Genomic DNA, 13436 nt, shown 5'->3' with positions numbered 1-13436 from the left:
AAAAATCTGCTGATGTTTATAACTTCATTTGATTCATGTCCTTATTTCAGTAAAGACCAAAGTGGATTAAGAACGGGGCACACCGTGAACCAAGAGCTGAGAAGTGCTCCTGGACCAACAAGTTGCAGTTATTTGTTCAGTGTTTATATGCATTTTGTCTTTTTTTCAAAAGCAAAACTCCTCCTGGGAATGCTTAATAAAAGCAATTAATCCTGGTGTAGGTAAAGCTACACTAATGTCAAATTGTGAGCAAGAAGTTTAGTTTCGCTGACTGATCTGTTAACACATTATTTTGAAATCAGTTTCTTGTAAGATGACTGCTTTTGCAGCTCACCTCATGAACATAAATCTGACATGGTTTTATACAGCTAAAATAGTATTTGTTCTTTTTAAGAGTCTTTTTCCCCTCCCCAGACATGCACGCTTGTGATATGTACTACAGCATTTACAGGTCACAAATTAATTTAAGTTCTGGTGATGATGATAATTCTTAGTCAAATGTGACATGCTGTGCATGGCTTTCTTTCCCAGACCTGTGTGCCTGACTTTACTTATGATCTCTTGCCAGAAGCAGCCAGGGAATGAGAAGTTCTGGTGCAAAGCCAGATAAAAATCCTGAGGCCCATTCTAGTAATTTCAGGAGCATGTCAGATTTGAGCTCTGAAAGCAGTTATGTAACATAACAAGAAGGTATGCAGTGTGGAGAAGATTAAGAGGAGGCTTTTTTAAACTTTGGCAAAAGTCAGACTTGATAAAGTTATTACTGTATGAAGGAGAATTGAGTTTTAAAAATGGAGACGCAGTGGATTTTGATGGAGGTTTTTGGCTAAGTGTTTCTGAGCAAGTCATGATTAGTGCTTTCATAGGTTTGTTAATCAGCTATGAAATACAGGATATTATACACAATGATAAAGATTAGATAAAAGCTACCTTTTTCTAGATAAATATAATTTATCTAGGTATGCTTATCTTTTGAGATTGTTAAAACCTATTTTTTTGGCAGGCTACTCTTAACACACCAGGTTGTTCCCTTGAGATGCCATAGTGATCCTCAAAGCACTCTCCAAGTGCTAATGCAGCCTATCCTTTCAACACTAGGTGGAGACGGATAACTAGTATTGCCCATGAGTTTATTAACATTTATAGAGAGATTCTGCTTGTGAAAGGCTTTCAGACTATTTATTCATATTCCTAGGGGATGCAAGAACATACATGGCCAATTTTAGGATGAAGGAGAGACTTTTTGCTTGTTTCAGTTCTGGAAAGATAGAAAGGGTGGTTTATGGATCTCATTCTCTGCTGCTGTAAATCTGTGCTTAAGTATATCGGGGGGGAAAAAACACCTCCATATTTGCTCTGTGCATACATAGATAGTAATCACAATGGGGGAAAAAAAATTCTTTATGAGTGGAAGCCTTGCTTTTCATGTCCTTCCTTTTTTTTTAGCTGCATCATCCATATTGAGAGTCTTGCAGCCTACACAGGACCTAGACAGAGAGAGGTGAACTTTAGGGCCCTTAGCATGAGGAACTTGCAGCCCTGTATGTTTAAGATGTGAGGAATGTTTGCAAAAACTTACTGTTGAATGTAATCCCACTACTCTGAGCTTAAGGAGGGTCATAAAGCTTGCTATATTTCTGTTCTTCCATCTCCTTCTGAAGCTGGTGTTTTGAAGTGTGTAGTGCTGCAATATGAGTCCGAGTCTGAGAGGTGTGCTCAGTGTTGCCTTCTCCAAGGGGAGCTGGCTACATGTGCAGGTTTCCAGCCATCACAGGGGAGAGAAGTGGGAGTTTGTGAGGATATAAGAACTTGGTGTATGCCAAGGTCCGGTTTCATCTGTAACAGACCTTCTCAGTTACTTGTTTCTGAACACACAGTGTTTTTATGCTATTGGACCTTCTAAAAGCCAGTATGATTTTCAGATTGCCCAAGTGATTTTTTTTTTTTCAACTTCAGTGGAGTTCATGTACTTGTAGATACTAGCGTGATGTGTTTGTGGCTCTTTTTCTGAACCATCACCATCCTGCACTTTCCACGTAGCATGTGAGTATTGTCCCAACAGCTGTGAAACTGTGCTCTGTAAGATGCAAAGTCTGATTGTAAAGTTGTTTCTGTGTGTCAGTGGATTACGTGTAGCTAGGAAAATGCCTTTTTCTGTGCTAAGCTTTTGCTCTGCTGATCTAATCTTTTGAGGCTGAGCAGGCTATCCATTTTCAGCCTGTTTATGAAGTGGAACCTTTTAAAAATACCTCAGAACAGGAATTTGTGCCTTCCGGGTCTGGGTCATCCAACCCAGGCAGGATAGGAACTGTCTCAGACCACTCACGGGTTTGTGTTCCAGTAAACAGCACTAACCACTGGTGCAAGGGATCAGACGTCTCCCACGCGCACGTGGCCCTTCACCAAGCTGTTGCTTCCTGGCCGCTCTCTAATAGAGTGTGGCCCTGCCCTCTAAATGTCCAGACCACTGTGCTGTTGCTCCATAGTTACACTCCTTTTTTTGGCTGCTGTGTGGGTTTTCTAATTAGTGCTTCCAAAAAGGGAGCAGGGTTCTCCTTGACTGCAATGTGAATGGAGGCTGGAAGAAGGGATTCATGTGTGAGACTGTGATTTCTTGGCAGTTTGGGAGTCTTTAAGGGACAAGACAGTGTTCAATTTTAAATTAACTGATTGTTTGGCCAGTGGAGATAACTTCAGTCAGGTTTGCCTCCATTAATTTAAACAATTTTTTTTTTACTGCTTATTTTAAGGAAGGTGGTTTTTTTGTCTACCCAAAACTGTATGTATTATTTAAATTTGTCATGCATTGTGCTGTAGAAACCTGCAAAACTAAACCCATGTTACTACAGAATGCATGCCTTTTGAAAGCCCAGAAGTTGGTGTTGGGAGACAGGCACAAGCTGTTGAAGTGTGTGCAAGCACTGAGCAGACTCAGAGTGCAAAGGCTGTGAAACAGTTCAGGAACCGTCAGTCTTAAAGAAGATCTTAAAAATACAGATCAGTTAATCTCAAAGTTTAAAACTACTTCAGATAATTTTGTGTCAGAGACGCTTGTTAAGGAGAAGAAAAAAATTCATCAGTACCCTGTTTCTTATCTGTCAAATTGTTTGACGTGGAACAATGATTAAGTAAGGGGAGGGTGGGCAGAGGAGTTTTGTAGGGTTTTTGCGTATGTTGAAAATTGACCGATCGGTGTGGGAGAAACAAAGCCTGATTTTACTTATTTCCCTTTGAAAAAGTGTAATTAGTGAGTCATCAGCTTTAAACTTAATTAAACGCTCTGTTCAATATTAGTTACTGTTTGAGTGTATGGTGACTCTTCAGAACAAAAACCAAAAATGGATTATTCTAACACATAATGTGTTTATTGTAACTCCTCCCACCAAACGAGAATAGTTATTGGGTGATCACTGTATTGCATTCTGGGCTTAGTTCCCTTTGTTATATTAGTGATACAAGAACATCTAAATGTGATTGACATTGTTGTCAACACTGTAGTCGTGTTTGATAAATCCGGTCACTTCTCACAGAAAGGTGTTAATAGTGATTTTTTTCAATAACTTTTCTCTTTATTGAAATAAGTTTAAGTTTTGTGGATTTGATTTTTGGAATTCTTAGCTTTTGTTGAGTAAAGCCAAATAATTACAAAAAATTGTAACTGTGCAGAACTATAAAATCCTGTAGTGTGTCTCCAGAAGGAGAGGTTCATAAAACAGCCAGGTGGGATGTCTGAACTGTTAGATAGGATCTTGATTTGGGGATTGGGGAATTGTGGGTTTGAAAAGTAAAAATTACTTATTGGTGTGTTTCATTGTTCCTGTAATTTGTTATCCACACTGGCTGCAGTGATTTACATGTTGCTGGAGAAGGGAAAAAGAATGAAATACTACTGAAGTGACAGGCTAGGAAACTGTGGATACTTTTATCTCATTGTGTATTCTATTAAACTTCCTGTGTAATAGTGGTATGCTCCATAAATTACCTAGCAGCATTTTCTATTTATGACTCAAATTACACACACAGGTTGGTTTTTAGTTTTCTTTTGCATTCAGTCTGATGTTGAAACAAAATTACATGTTCGGTAAAGGGCGACTGAGCCAAATAACTGCTACAGTCCCCTGGATAATAACAGGTTACTAAACAAGTACTACAGTAGTCTGTTCATTGTTGTTCTTCATGCAGTTGTGCTCAGTCCACTAGTGATCATCTCTTAACTGTTACAAACCTCTTCTGTTTTCTGATACCCAAGCCCAGGTATGATATATTCAATATAAAGCATGTTGTCTTCCTTTAACAAATAAATAAGTACACTTTTGTTCATGGAATATGATCAAAGTGGTAATCAAGCACGTTTTATGCAAGTTCTTTTGAAAGATAGCTTTCAAGAATACAATTTTTAAAAAGATACTGTGTATAAGATTTTTTTTAAGTTTAAGTTTCCTTTTCCACTTGTGAAAACTTGAGCACAATACAAAAAATTCAGAGGAAGGACAGTAGGATGAAGTCTCTTTTCACTTCCTCTGGAAATATAAATGTTATATCTACATTGTGAAAAAAATCCTACCAACAAAAAGTAGTAGTAAAAATAATTTAAATCCCAAAGTCAGAATGTGCATTATACACTTTGTTTCTAGTTACCATCTAATGTTGTTGCATGGAAAAAACAATGTAGATGCAGCTGTTTAGACATAGTGATTTCAAGTAAGATCTCTGCTTGTTTCCGCCTCTGCCTTTTGTACGCTCTTTTTAAAAGCATAGATAGTATTTGTTGGTCAAACTCATCTTTGAAAATTAACTTTCGGTGGCATTTGTATGCACTTACTTATTTTAAGGCCATTTTAAAAGATCTGTGAGCACAGAGAAGTAGATGTTAAAACAGCACATCTTTTTTTAAAGACTATTCTCTTGGAGTTAAAAGCTTCACAAAGTGCTAGCAGAGCAACACGCAGGTGTGAAACATACATAGGTATGCAGACGTTTTGGAAGTGTTGAATAAATCAGTTGTTCCTGGGGTCCCATAGAACTTTACTTTTGTTTCAAGTTAGAGGTCCTAAAATATTTAATAAGCTGTGACTGTGAGAGCTATAGTTTTTAATTAGATCTAGCTTTTTTGTTAGTTGAACCATCTGCATTCTTTCAGTCAGATACAAGTTACACATGTTAGCTAAGGGCAGGAAGGGGCAAGATACCTCATTCAATAATTGAAAAGAAAAAATCACCAAATTATGTGTGTTTGTGCAATCATTTCCAGAAATCATTCAGAGCAGGGATAAGATACTGCCATTTTATAGATGGAGTCTGTTGCTTTAGGCTTTCTTGTTCTTGTCTCTCTTGGAAAGTTCAGGGCTTTTAAAGATCAAAAGTGGAGCTCTGCTTGGAAATACTTATGCTGGAAGGCTTTTGGCTTGTCCAGTCATGAACAGGAGGTCATCTAGAAACCAAGAAGCTGGCTGTGTTGGTAAATGGCTGTTCCTTATTTTTTTGATTTAACTAGACCTTGTTGTCCAATGCATCCTCGTATCATTGAGACCTGAGATAAATGGCAAACTTTTGTGCCTTGGGTCTCTTGCCATCATTTTATGGGACTTTGGCTCATATGCTAGGTTACTAGGAGCTGTGCATTCATTAACATGAAAGTTCCCTGTTTTGTTGTCTCTTTTTTGTCTTATGTGGTAAACATTGTTGTTTGTTCCTCCACTAGAAGTGGTAAAATGTGTAGGAAAGCTGAGGATTTTTATATTGAAAGTAGTTCTGAAGAAATGCTAGTTAATGCTTCTGTTTCCACTTTTTAGAAATCAAAAGAAGAATGTAGGCTTTCTGTCTACATTACCGTTGTGCCAAGGTAAAAGACATTTATACTATAAGCTAGTAAACCCAGCTGTTAGGAAAGGATGGGGACACATGACTCCTGAAGATCTCGTTTAGCCCCACATATGACCAGATGTGCACATGCTGTGTGGTCAAGGTGGACTTGTTATCATATAACTTGCTGTTCATGTGCAGTGTGCAGCATGGTTGAGCATCGTATTTGGGGCATATAGGTTGAGCTGAAGGTTCCTCATGAGTGGTGGAGGTAGAAGACCACATATCAATTCATCTGGCTGTCAGTGTTCCAGGGACCATTCACATCTTCTCCCCCTCGACGAAAATCACACAATGTCTTGTGTCTGTGCTGTGCTGCAGCAGCAGTACATTTGTGTTTGGTGGGTCTGTATCTGGCATCTTGTACCTGGAAAACAAAAGCTGAGTACTTTGTAGACCGTGCAGTGGTGACTATATTCAGCTTTACTCCATTTTTAAACTAGTGTCCAAATAACTTGTATTTGCCACACTCTTTTTAAAGTTATTGTATTTAAGGTCATAAAGTACCAGCTAGCCTACTCAGTTATGTAAGCAAGAAAGGCAAGAAACTTGTGCAAGTTCAATGAAAAAGCTTCTTGTGAACTGACTTCCTTTGCATTGGTTAGTTTGTGTGTGTTCAGTCTGGTGTTCTGTGGGCTCACTGTTATTGCTAAATCTTCAAACCTATTAAGGATATGGAATAGTCACTTTTCTAAGTAGAGCTTTCTCTATATGGGCATCACAGGTATATGTTGTAGTAACTTCTGCTTGTTAATACTTAGCTTTGAACAAGGTTGTGCTTGTAATTAGGAGTTTCTCTTTGTTGTGGAGGTCTTTTTTTCCTAAATTCCTCACCATTTCTGATCCTTGAGATGTGTTTGTATTCCAAGAATGATTCGTTTGGGTTGGGGCAATCCCAAGCACAAGTACAGGCTGGGCGGAGAATGGATTGAGAGCAGCCCTGAGGAAAAGGACTTGGGAGTGCTGGTGGATGAGAAGCTCAACATGAGCCGGCAATGTGTGCTGGCAGCCCAGAAAGCCAACCGTATCCTGGGCTGTATCAAGGAAGTGTGGCCAGCAGGTCGAGGGAAGTGATTCTGCCCCTCTACTCAACTCTCGTGAGACCCCACCTGGTGGAATACTGCGTTGAGCTCTGGAGTCCCCAACATAAGGACATGGAGCTACTGGAGTGGGTCCAGAGGAAGGCCGCAAAGATGATCCGAGGGCTTGGAGCACCTCTGCTATGAAGACAGGCTGAGAGAGTTGGGGCTGTTCAGCCTGGAGAAGAGAAGGCTCGGGGTGATCTTATAGCAGCTTTCCAGTACCTAAAGGGGGCCTATAGGAAAGCTGGAGAGGGACTTTACAAGGGTGTGTAGTGATAGGACAAGGGGCAATGGATTTAAACTGAAAGAGGGGAGATTTAGATTAGATATAAGGAAGAAATTTTTTACATTGAGGGTGGTGAGGCACCGGAACAGATTGCCCAGAGAAGTTGTGGATGCCCCATCCCTGGAAGTGTTCAAGGCCAGGTTGGATGAGGCTTTGGGCAAACTGGTGTAGTGGAGGATTTCTCTGCCCATGGCAGGAGGGTTGGAACTAGATGATCTTTGAGGTCCTTTCCAACCCTAACCATTCTATGATTCTATATTTGTTTGTCTGGGAAGGAATGCTGTGAATTCGATGTGTCTGATATTTCATAGTTACACTGTTAGAGAAAAGTTATCTAAGCACTGATTTTTTTTGTTGTTGTTGTTCAGAAAAGGGGTATACTGCTAGTCTTAGATAAGACATGGGTCCAAGAGAAAGAGTATCAAAAGAATCACTTCCTTTACAGAAGCATGATACACAGAAACTGAAGACAATGTAGCCTGCAGCCACAAACTTCTGTGTAATCTGATTTATTTCGTCATATTCCTCTGTGGAAGAGTCTGTTTAAAATGATTCGGTTATGGGATGTTTTTATAGTGCATTTTAATGTTGTAAGACCTAGGCAATGTTAAATAATTGAGAAAATCTGGATGTTGTAATACTCTTTACAAATGTATTTAAGCAATCATAAAGAAAATGGTTATTGAGTAGATGTTATAGGTAAACAACACATGGTGGTCTGTTTTAACTGGAACCCCTAATGTAATGGTTGCTTCTGCTAATGAAAAGATAGATAATCCTACCATACTTACCCTTTCATGAAAAGATACAAGTTGTTTGCTGTAGGCAGAACGAAGACAATCTGTTCAGTATTTGCCTTGTAAATATTAAATATTAAGAACAGCATGCATTTGGTTATGAAGTATGTGGGAGCCTTTCATTCATGTCAAAATGTATATATTCATCTGCAACTTTGTTTATTTGATTGTAACTGGGACTTTACTGTTTTTTTTCTTCAGGGAAACTGTATCAATCTGACTGATGCCTTGACTCTGTATGAAGAACAGCTTAGCAGGCTTTATTGTCCTGTGGAGTTTTCAAAAGAAACTGTGTGTGTTCCCTCCTACATGGAATTGTATCCTTAAAGACTGAAAAAGAGCAGAGAGTGTATATTAATAAATCAAGTAAGCATAGATTGCTTGGAGGTAATGAACTCAAGTGCAAGAAGGCAGTTCTAGTTTAAATGCTGTTGGTGTTTTTTCATAGTAAATGAACTATTACAGTTTTATTTTGAGGATAATTGCAGGAATTATTTCTTAAAGATGCCATAAATTCGCAGCTGGTGAAGCGATGAGCACCTTTCAAGATCAGGCTATGGTTTTGTTAATGTTTTAGAGTGTTTCCAAGTGTATTGTTTATGCAGTGTATGATAAACTGTATGATGAGGGTAATGCTGCCTGGGAGTTCTGGCAGACTGCATATTCTTATTTTTTTCTTTCACAAAAAAACTCAAACTAACTTCATACAGATTAGCATGATCTAGATCTTTAAATATTCTCTGATAGATTTATTCTTGAACATGCAGCTCAAACTGGATTTTTAATGGAAAGAAAAAGTGATTCCTAATAACCATTACTAATTAGTGTTACTGGAAAAAAAACAAACCAAAACATTTTAAGTGGAGGAATATACATGTTTCTTGGCAACATCCCATTCCTAAAAGTAAGCCTTCAGAATTTCTTAATTTCGTGGGTGGCAGGCAAGTTACACAAGGAGCTAGAAGTTTCAGCTTCAAGCCATTAGCTCTAGAGGAGCATTTTGATCTGCTGTAGGGTGGTTCTGCTGGCTGCGTTTGCCTTCAGCATTTACCACTTCTGTGTGATCCCCTGGGAAATGTTTCTGCAGGCTATTGCCTGCTTCAGCTGTCCCTATCTTAACAGGAGAGATCTTCAGGATCTGCTTACTGGTAACGAGTTAAGTGTGTGAAACTCTGCCACAGCCTGCCTTTTGTTCTGTGTGTTCATTTTACCTCCCTTCTCTGTCTCTAATCTTGATACTGTTCAATGCTGTAGCGTGCTGTTGTGGACTCCATACTGGCTGTAAGAAGCTCCTCCTGTTTCTCATCATTGTCTGCTCTCCAGTGAAACTCTAATCTTAACATTTTCAAGACAAAAAAGAGTGAAAGAGGATATGGAGATATTTGCCCTTGTAGCTTACAATTTCAGAGAAACTGATCAAGGTGTTCTTGCCTTTACAACTGCCAGGCCTTAGTGCAACATGTATGTGGTTTGAAGTATGCATCCTCAGAAAGTCTTTTAAAGACTTATTGCATTGTTTATTTGGAAGTGTGCAAAATGTTTCTAAATGAATTGAGTAGGAAATGCTACTTCATTCCTTTGAAAAACACCTTTAAACGTTTCTAGTAAGATAACATATGAAATAATTTTGGCAATAAATTTATTAAAACTGACCATTAAATAGATATAACGGAGCTTAAAAGTGGACAGTTCTTGGAGAAATGAGGCAGGCTTTATTAATTTGCTTTTTCTGAATTAATTAACAATGATGCAATGGTATAGGTGCAGGAATGTTACAGGAGAAGTCATCTTGATGATTTCAGATTAGCCCAAAGTAAGTACTCTAATTTGACCTTGGACTTTGATAGCCTGTTACTTGTATTTCAGGTACAGGCTATCACCTTTCTTGAAACTTCCAAGTAGGAGTATGTATCTGAATGGAAGATTATACCTAAATGCTTTTTCACAGATGATGTGAGAGCTGTGATAGTTTATAGTAGAATTGTGACAAGTAATCAAAAAATCAGGGTTTATTTCTTTCTGAAGAATGTGACACATTTGTGGTGGTCATTTAAGTGCCTGAAATCTCTTAAGCCACTGAACAAATCTTTTCACTTACACAAATGTTTGTTTTCATAATCTGACCAAAAGTTACCTTCGTGGGTATCTGAAAGCAGCCAAAGTACTAAACAGGCTTATGACCTTTTGTTACTTGTTTTGCATACTTCGAGGATTGTTACTGTGTGTAATTGTTACTTGAAATTGTGGTGTTTACCAGTGTTGCTGTGGGGGTCATCTGAAATTCAAGTAGCTGTTGACATAAAAGCTAGTTCTCTATTGTAAAGAAAGCATCTCTATTGTAAAGAAAGCATATGTGTGTCTGAGGTCTTCACCACGACCCTATGGTGAACATGGAGGCTCCCATCTGGAGCATGTGTGGCCTTGCTTCGTAAACAGAAGAGCATATATCTTTATGTGATTTTACTAAGTTATAAATCCAGAAATCTATGCCTTACTCTGCAGCTGTTGCTGTAGCTCTGAAAAAAGTGATGTTCATGCCTCATCCTCCTGTGTGCTTCTTGGGAGGCAGGTGGAATTGTGTAGCTCTGACCTCATGTGCCTAACATGGTAAGAGAGCTTGAGGATCAGTTGTTTGTCCTGCCAGGAGTACCTTGGAGAACTGTGATATGAGCATAGCTTCTGTTTGACTGTGCTGGGTCCATCTGCCCTAGAAGAGCAGTGAAAAGATCACTGATACAGCTGCCAGTCGCTCTGTATTTGCTTATTCCTCAGTCTGGGTGACATAAAGGTCTGCTTTCTCAAAAGTGCTTGGGTACCTAAGGCAAATACTGCAGAAGCTTTTAGAGAAAAACACAGGCAAAATTTAGGTGCATCTGTTAAGTGAGCATTCAGCAGAACCCCTGCTGAGGCATATAAGAGGCAGTAGACATTTAAATGTTTGCCTAGTAAGATACACGGACACCTAGTGTTCAGCTACTGAACATCTCAGTATTAATTTTGTTTCTGATTGTGTCTGCTTTAGGGATTCACAAATTAGGTAGCTGAATGTTTCCTTCCTATTCAAGCTTGCTACTTCACAATTGAGAAGGTGAGCAAGAGGGATCTCAACTTGGTGAACTCCTGATGGAACTTCTGATTGCTTTTCCCAAACTACTTGTGTAGTTTGTTCAGTGGTTGCAATACAAAAAAAAAGCACCACCTGAAAGTCTGCAGCAGGAATTGGAAAGTATGAGTTTGCAAAGGATTTAAGTTTCAGTGGAAGTGAGATGCTGTTTTGAACTGCTGAGCCAAAAAGAGGATCTAGGGAGATTTAACTTTTGAGATTTTTACCTACCCCATCTTTATGAGCTACTACCAGAAATTTTCAGAATTGAAATGTAAGTGAAAAGAACTACTTCAGTTTTAACTGTGTACTGCAAACTCTGCTGCTTTTTTCCTTAACTGCTTATTTTCTCCAGATGGGTATTCTACACTATTTGGAAGAAACAAACTGACATCTGAACATCAAGATTGTCTGAGATTGTCCTAAATGTACATGCTGCATGGAGCATATAGGCCTACCACATGCTGCATATTGGCATCTTGAACCTTTAAATTATATGCTGTAGATGATCCTGCAACTTAGTCATGCTATTGATTGTGGATTCTTTAAATGTTTTTATTATTATTTTAATTTAAAAGCAAATGGAAAATGTATATTTTGATGAGCTAGGGTGTTATTTTTTGAAAGTCAACTTAATGATGAATAAGCAGCAAAACTATATAGCTGCTAATGCACTGAACCTTTAGAATGTGATCCTTTTTATTTTTTTGTAGATCTTCACAAACTGATTCATTAAAAAAACATCTTTAGCATTTCATCCCTGAAGGGTGGTCCATGGAGTGAGTTTGGTTTTTTTCTTGTTTTTCCACCAGATTTTATCTGTGGTGCTTTTTAAGGATGGAGGGATTTTTGTTTGATTTCTTTTTCTTAGATGAACACTGCAGTACTTCCATATAGAGAAGGGCATAACTAAAAAGAAAAAAAGGAATAAATCTTCTAAGGATACCCCAAATCCTTCATTGCAAAGGGAATAAAGCTAGTCTTAAGATTTTCTTTATTTACTCTAGTTTTATTCATCATTGCTGTAATCTTTTCTGCAGGAGAAGAATCTGTGACCTTTCACCTCATGGAATTCTTTAGCTGCTGCCGCATTGATTATTTGGATTTAGATACGGATTTAACAGTAGGTTATAGAGGAACTTTGAAATTCTATCAGCATGAAAATGAAAGCTGGCTTTGCATCCCACCACAGTGCAAGAGACTGAGTGTAATGAGGTTCTTGGGGGCATACACTCCTCAACCTTACGGGAAGCGCTAGGTTCTTGAAGAAGGAAAGGTTGCTGTAGAGGGTGAAGAAGCGTGTGTGTGATCTAGATTCATGTGCACCAATATTGAATGTTTTGAGACAAACATGTATACTTCGGTAGGGTAAGTCCTGGTCACATTGCTGCAGATGGACTGTTGTGTGGGGCTCTTGCTGAAGTAGGTTCACTTGCAGTGTAAAAATCAGTGGAAGGTAGGTTGCATTGTAGCTTTGTTCTGAAATATAAAGCATTTTTTCTTTAACTGTTCCTCATGTTGCCTGAGAAGTTATATTTTTGTAAGAATGTGCTGTGTACTGACTACAACTTTGCTTTCAGTGTTTAAAGATTCCACTTGAAAGGAGGTAGGAAGGATATAACCATTTTGTGCATTTCTATACATTTCCAAGATAGAATAAAAAGTGCACTATTTCCCTAAACACTCTAATCCTGAACCATAATGATGTTTTCTCTTCAACAGCTAGTATCAATATTGTTTTTGGTTTTATTGGAGGGACTTGCTTCCCCCCCAATACTGTTAATGAAAATAAAACAAACAAAATGCACTCCTAAGATCTGTGTCCTTAAATTGTACATAAAGAAGAATTTTTCTGTCCCACATACATAAACTGTTCATGAAATCTGAGTAGCCTATGTAGAATTCCAGAGTGATAATGGAAAACTTGCAAAAATTTGCTCTTCATTTAGCGTGTAATTATTTTTGTGTTGTGCAGTTGTGTGTTAAAAGGCTTTCAAATTGGAGAGCAAATACAAGTATTCTTCAATCTTACCGTTTTAAATTATTGCAGTTAATGTTAATTCTTTAATATATATGGGCTACAGTTCTTCCATGGCCTAGAGCTTGTGCATTCCTAAATACTTCCAAAGAGCAGAGCCTCCCTCTAAGCAGGAGAAGCGTCTTGCATTTCCCCAAATGTTTTAGCATCCCAGAAAATACTGCAGTATTATTGCCTATAACCTAGTAATGACCCTTCATTCATGATACAGGACTGCAGTCGAGATATTGCGTAGCTGCAAATGAATGCAGATGTCCTGTAAGCAGTT

The 13436-nt window shown here is 38.4% G+C and overlaps 1 protein-coding gene across 1 annotated transcript in view; it reads left to right on the top strand.

Annotated features, from left to right (window-relative positions):
* The window catches only part of SMS (spermine synthase), a 54650-nt gene extending 41798 nt beyond the window's left edge, over positions 1–12852 (top strand). Inside the window, exons 10-11 of the mRNA XM_086608941.1 lie at positions 8229–8344; positions 11486–12852. Coding sequence (XP_086465067.1) covers positions 8229–8344; positions 11486–11528 — 159 coding nt within the window. The 3' untranslated portion in view covers positions 11529–12852. The remainder of the gene's footprint in view (positions 1–8228; positions 8345–11485) is intronic.
* Positions 12853–13436: the final 584 nt, after the last annotated feature.

This window comes from Tauraco erythrolophus, chromosome 1 (assembly GCF_009769465.1).
Source record: "Tauraco erythrolophus isolate bTauEry1 chromosome 1, bTauEry1.pri, whole genome shotgun sequence".
In the NCBI taxonomy this organism is placed as follows: domain Eukaryota; kingdom Metazoa; phylum Chordata; class Aves; order Musophagiformes; family Musophagidae; genus Tauraco; species Tauraco erythrolophus.
This window is presented reverse-complemented; position numbering and strand designations above follow the sequence as displayed.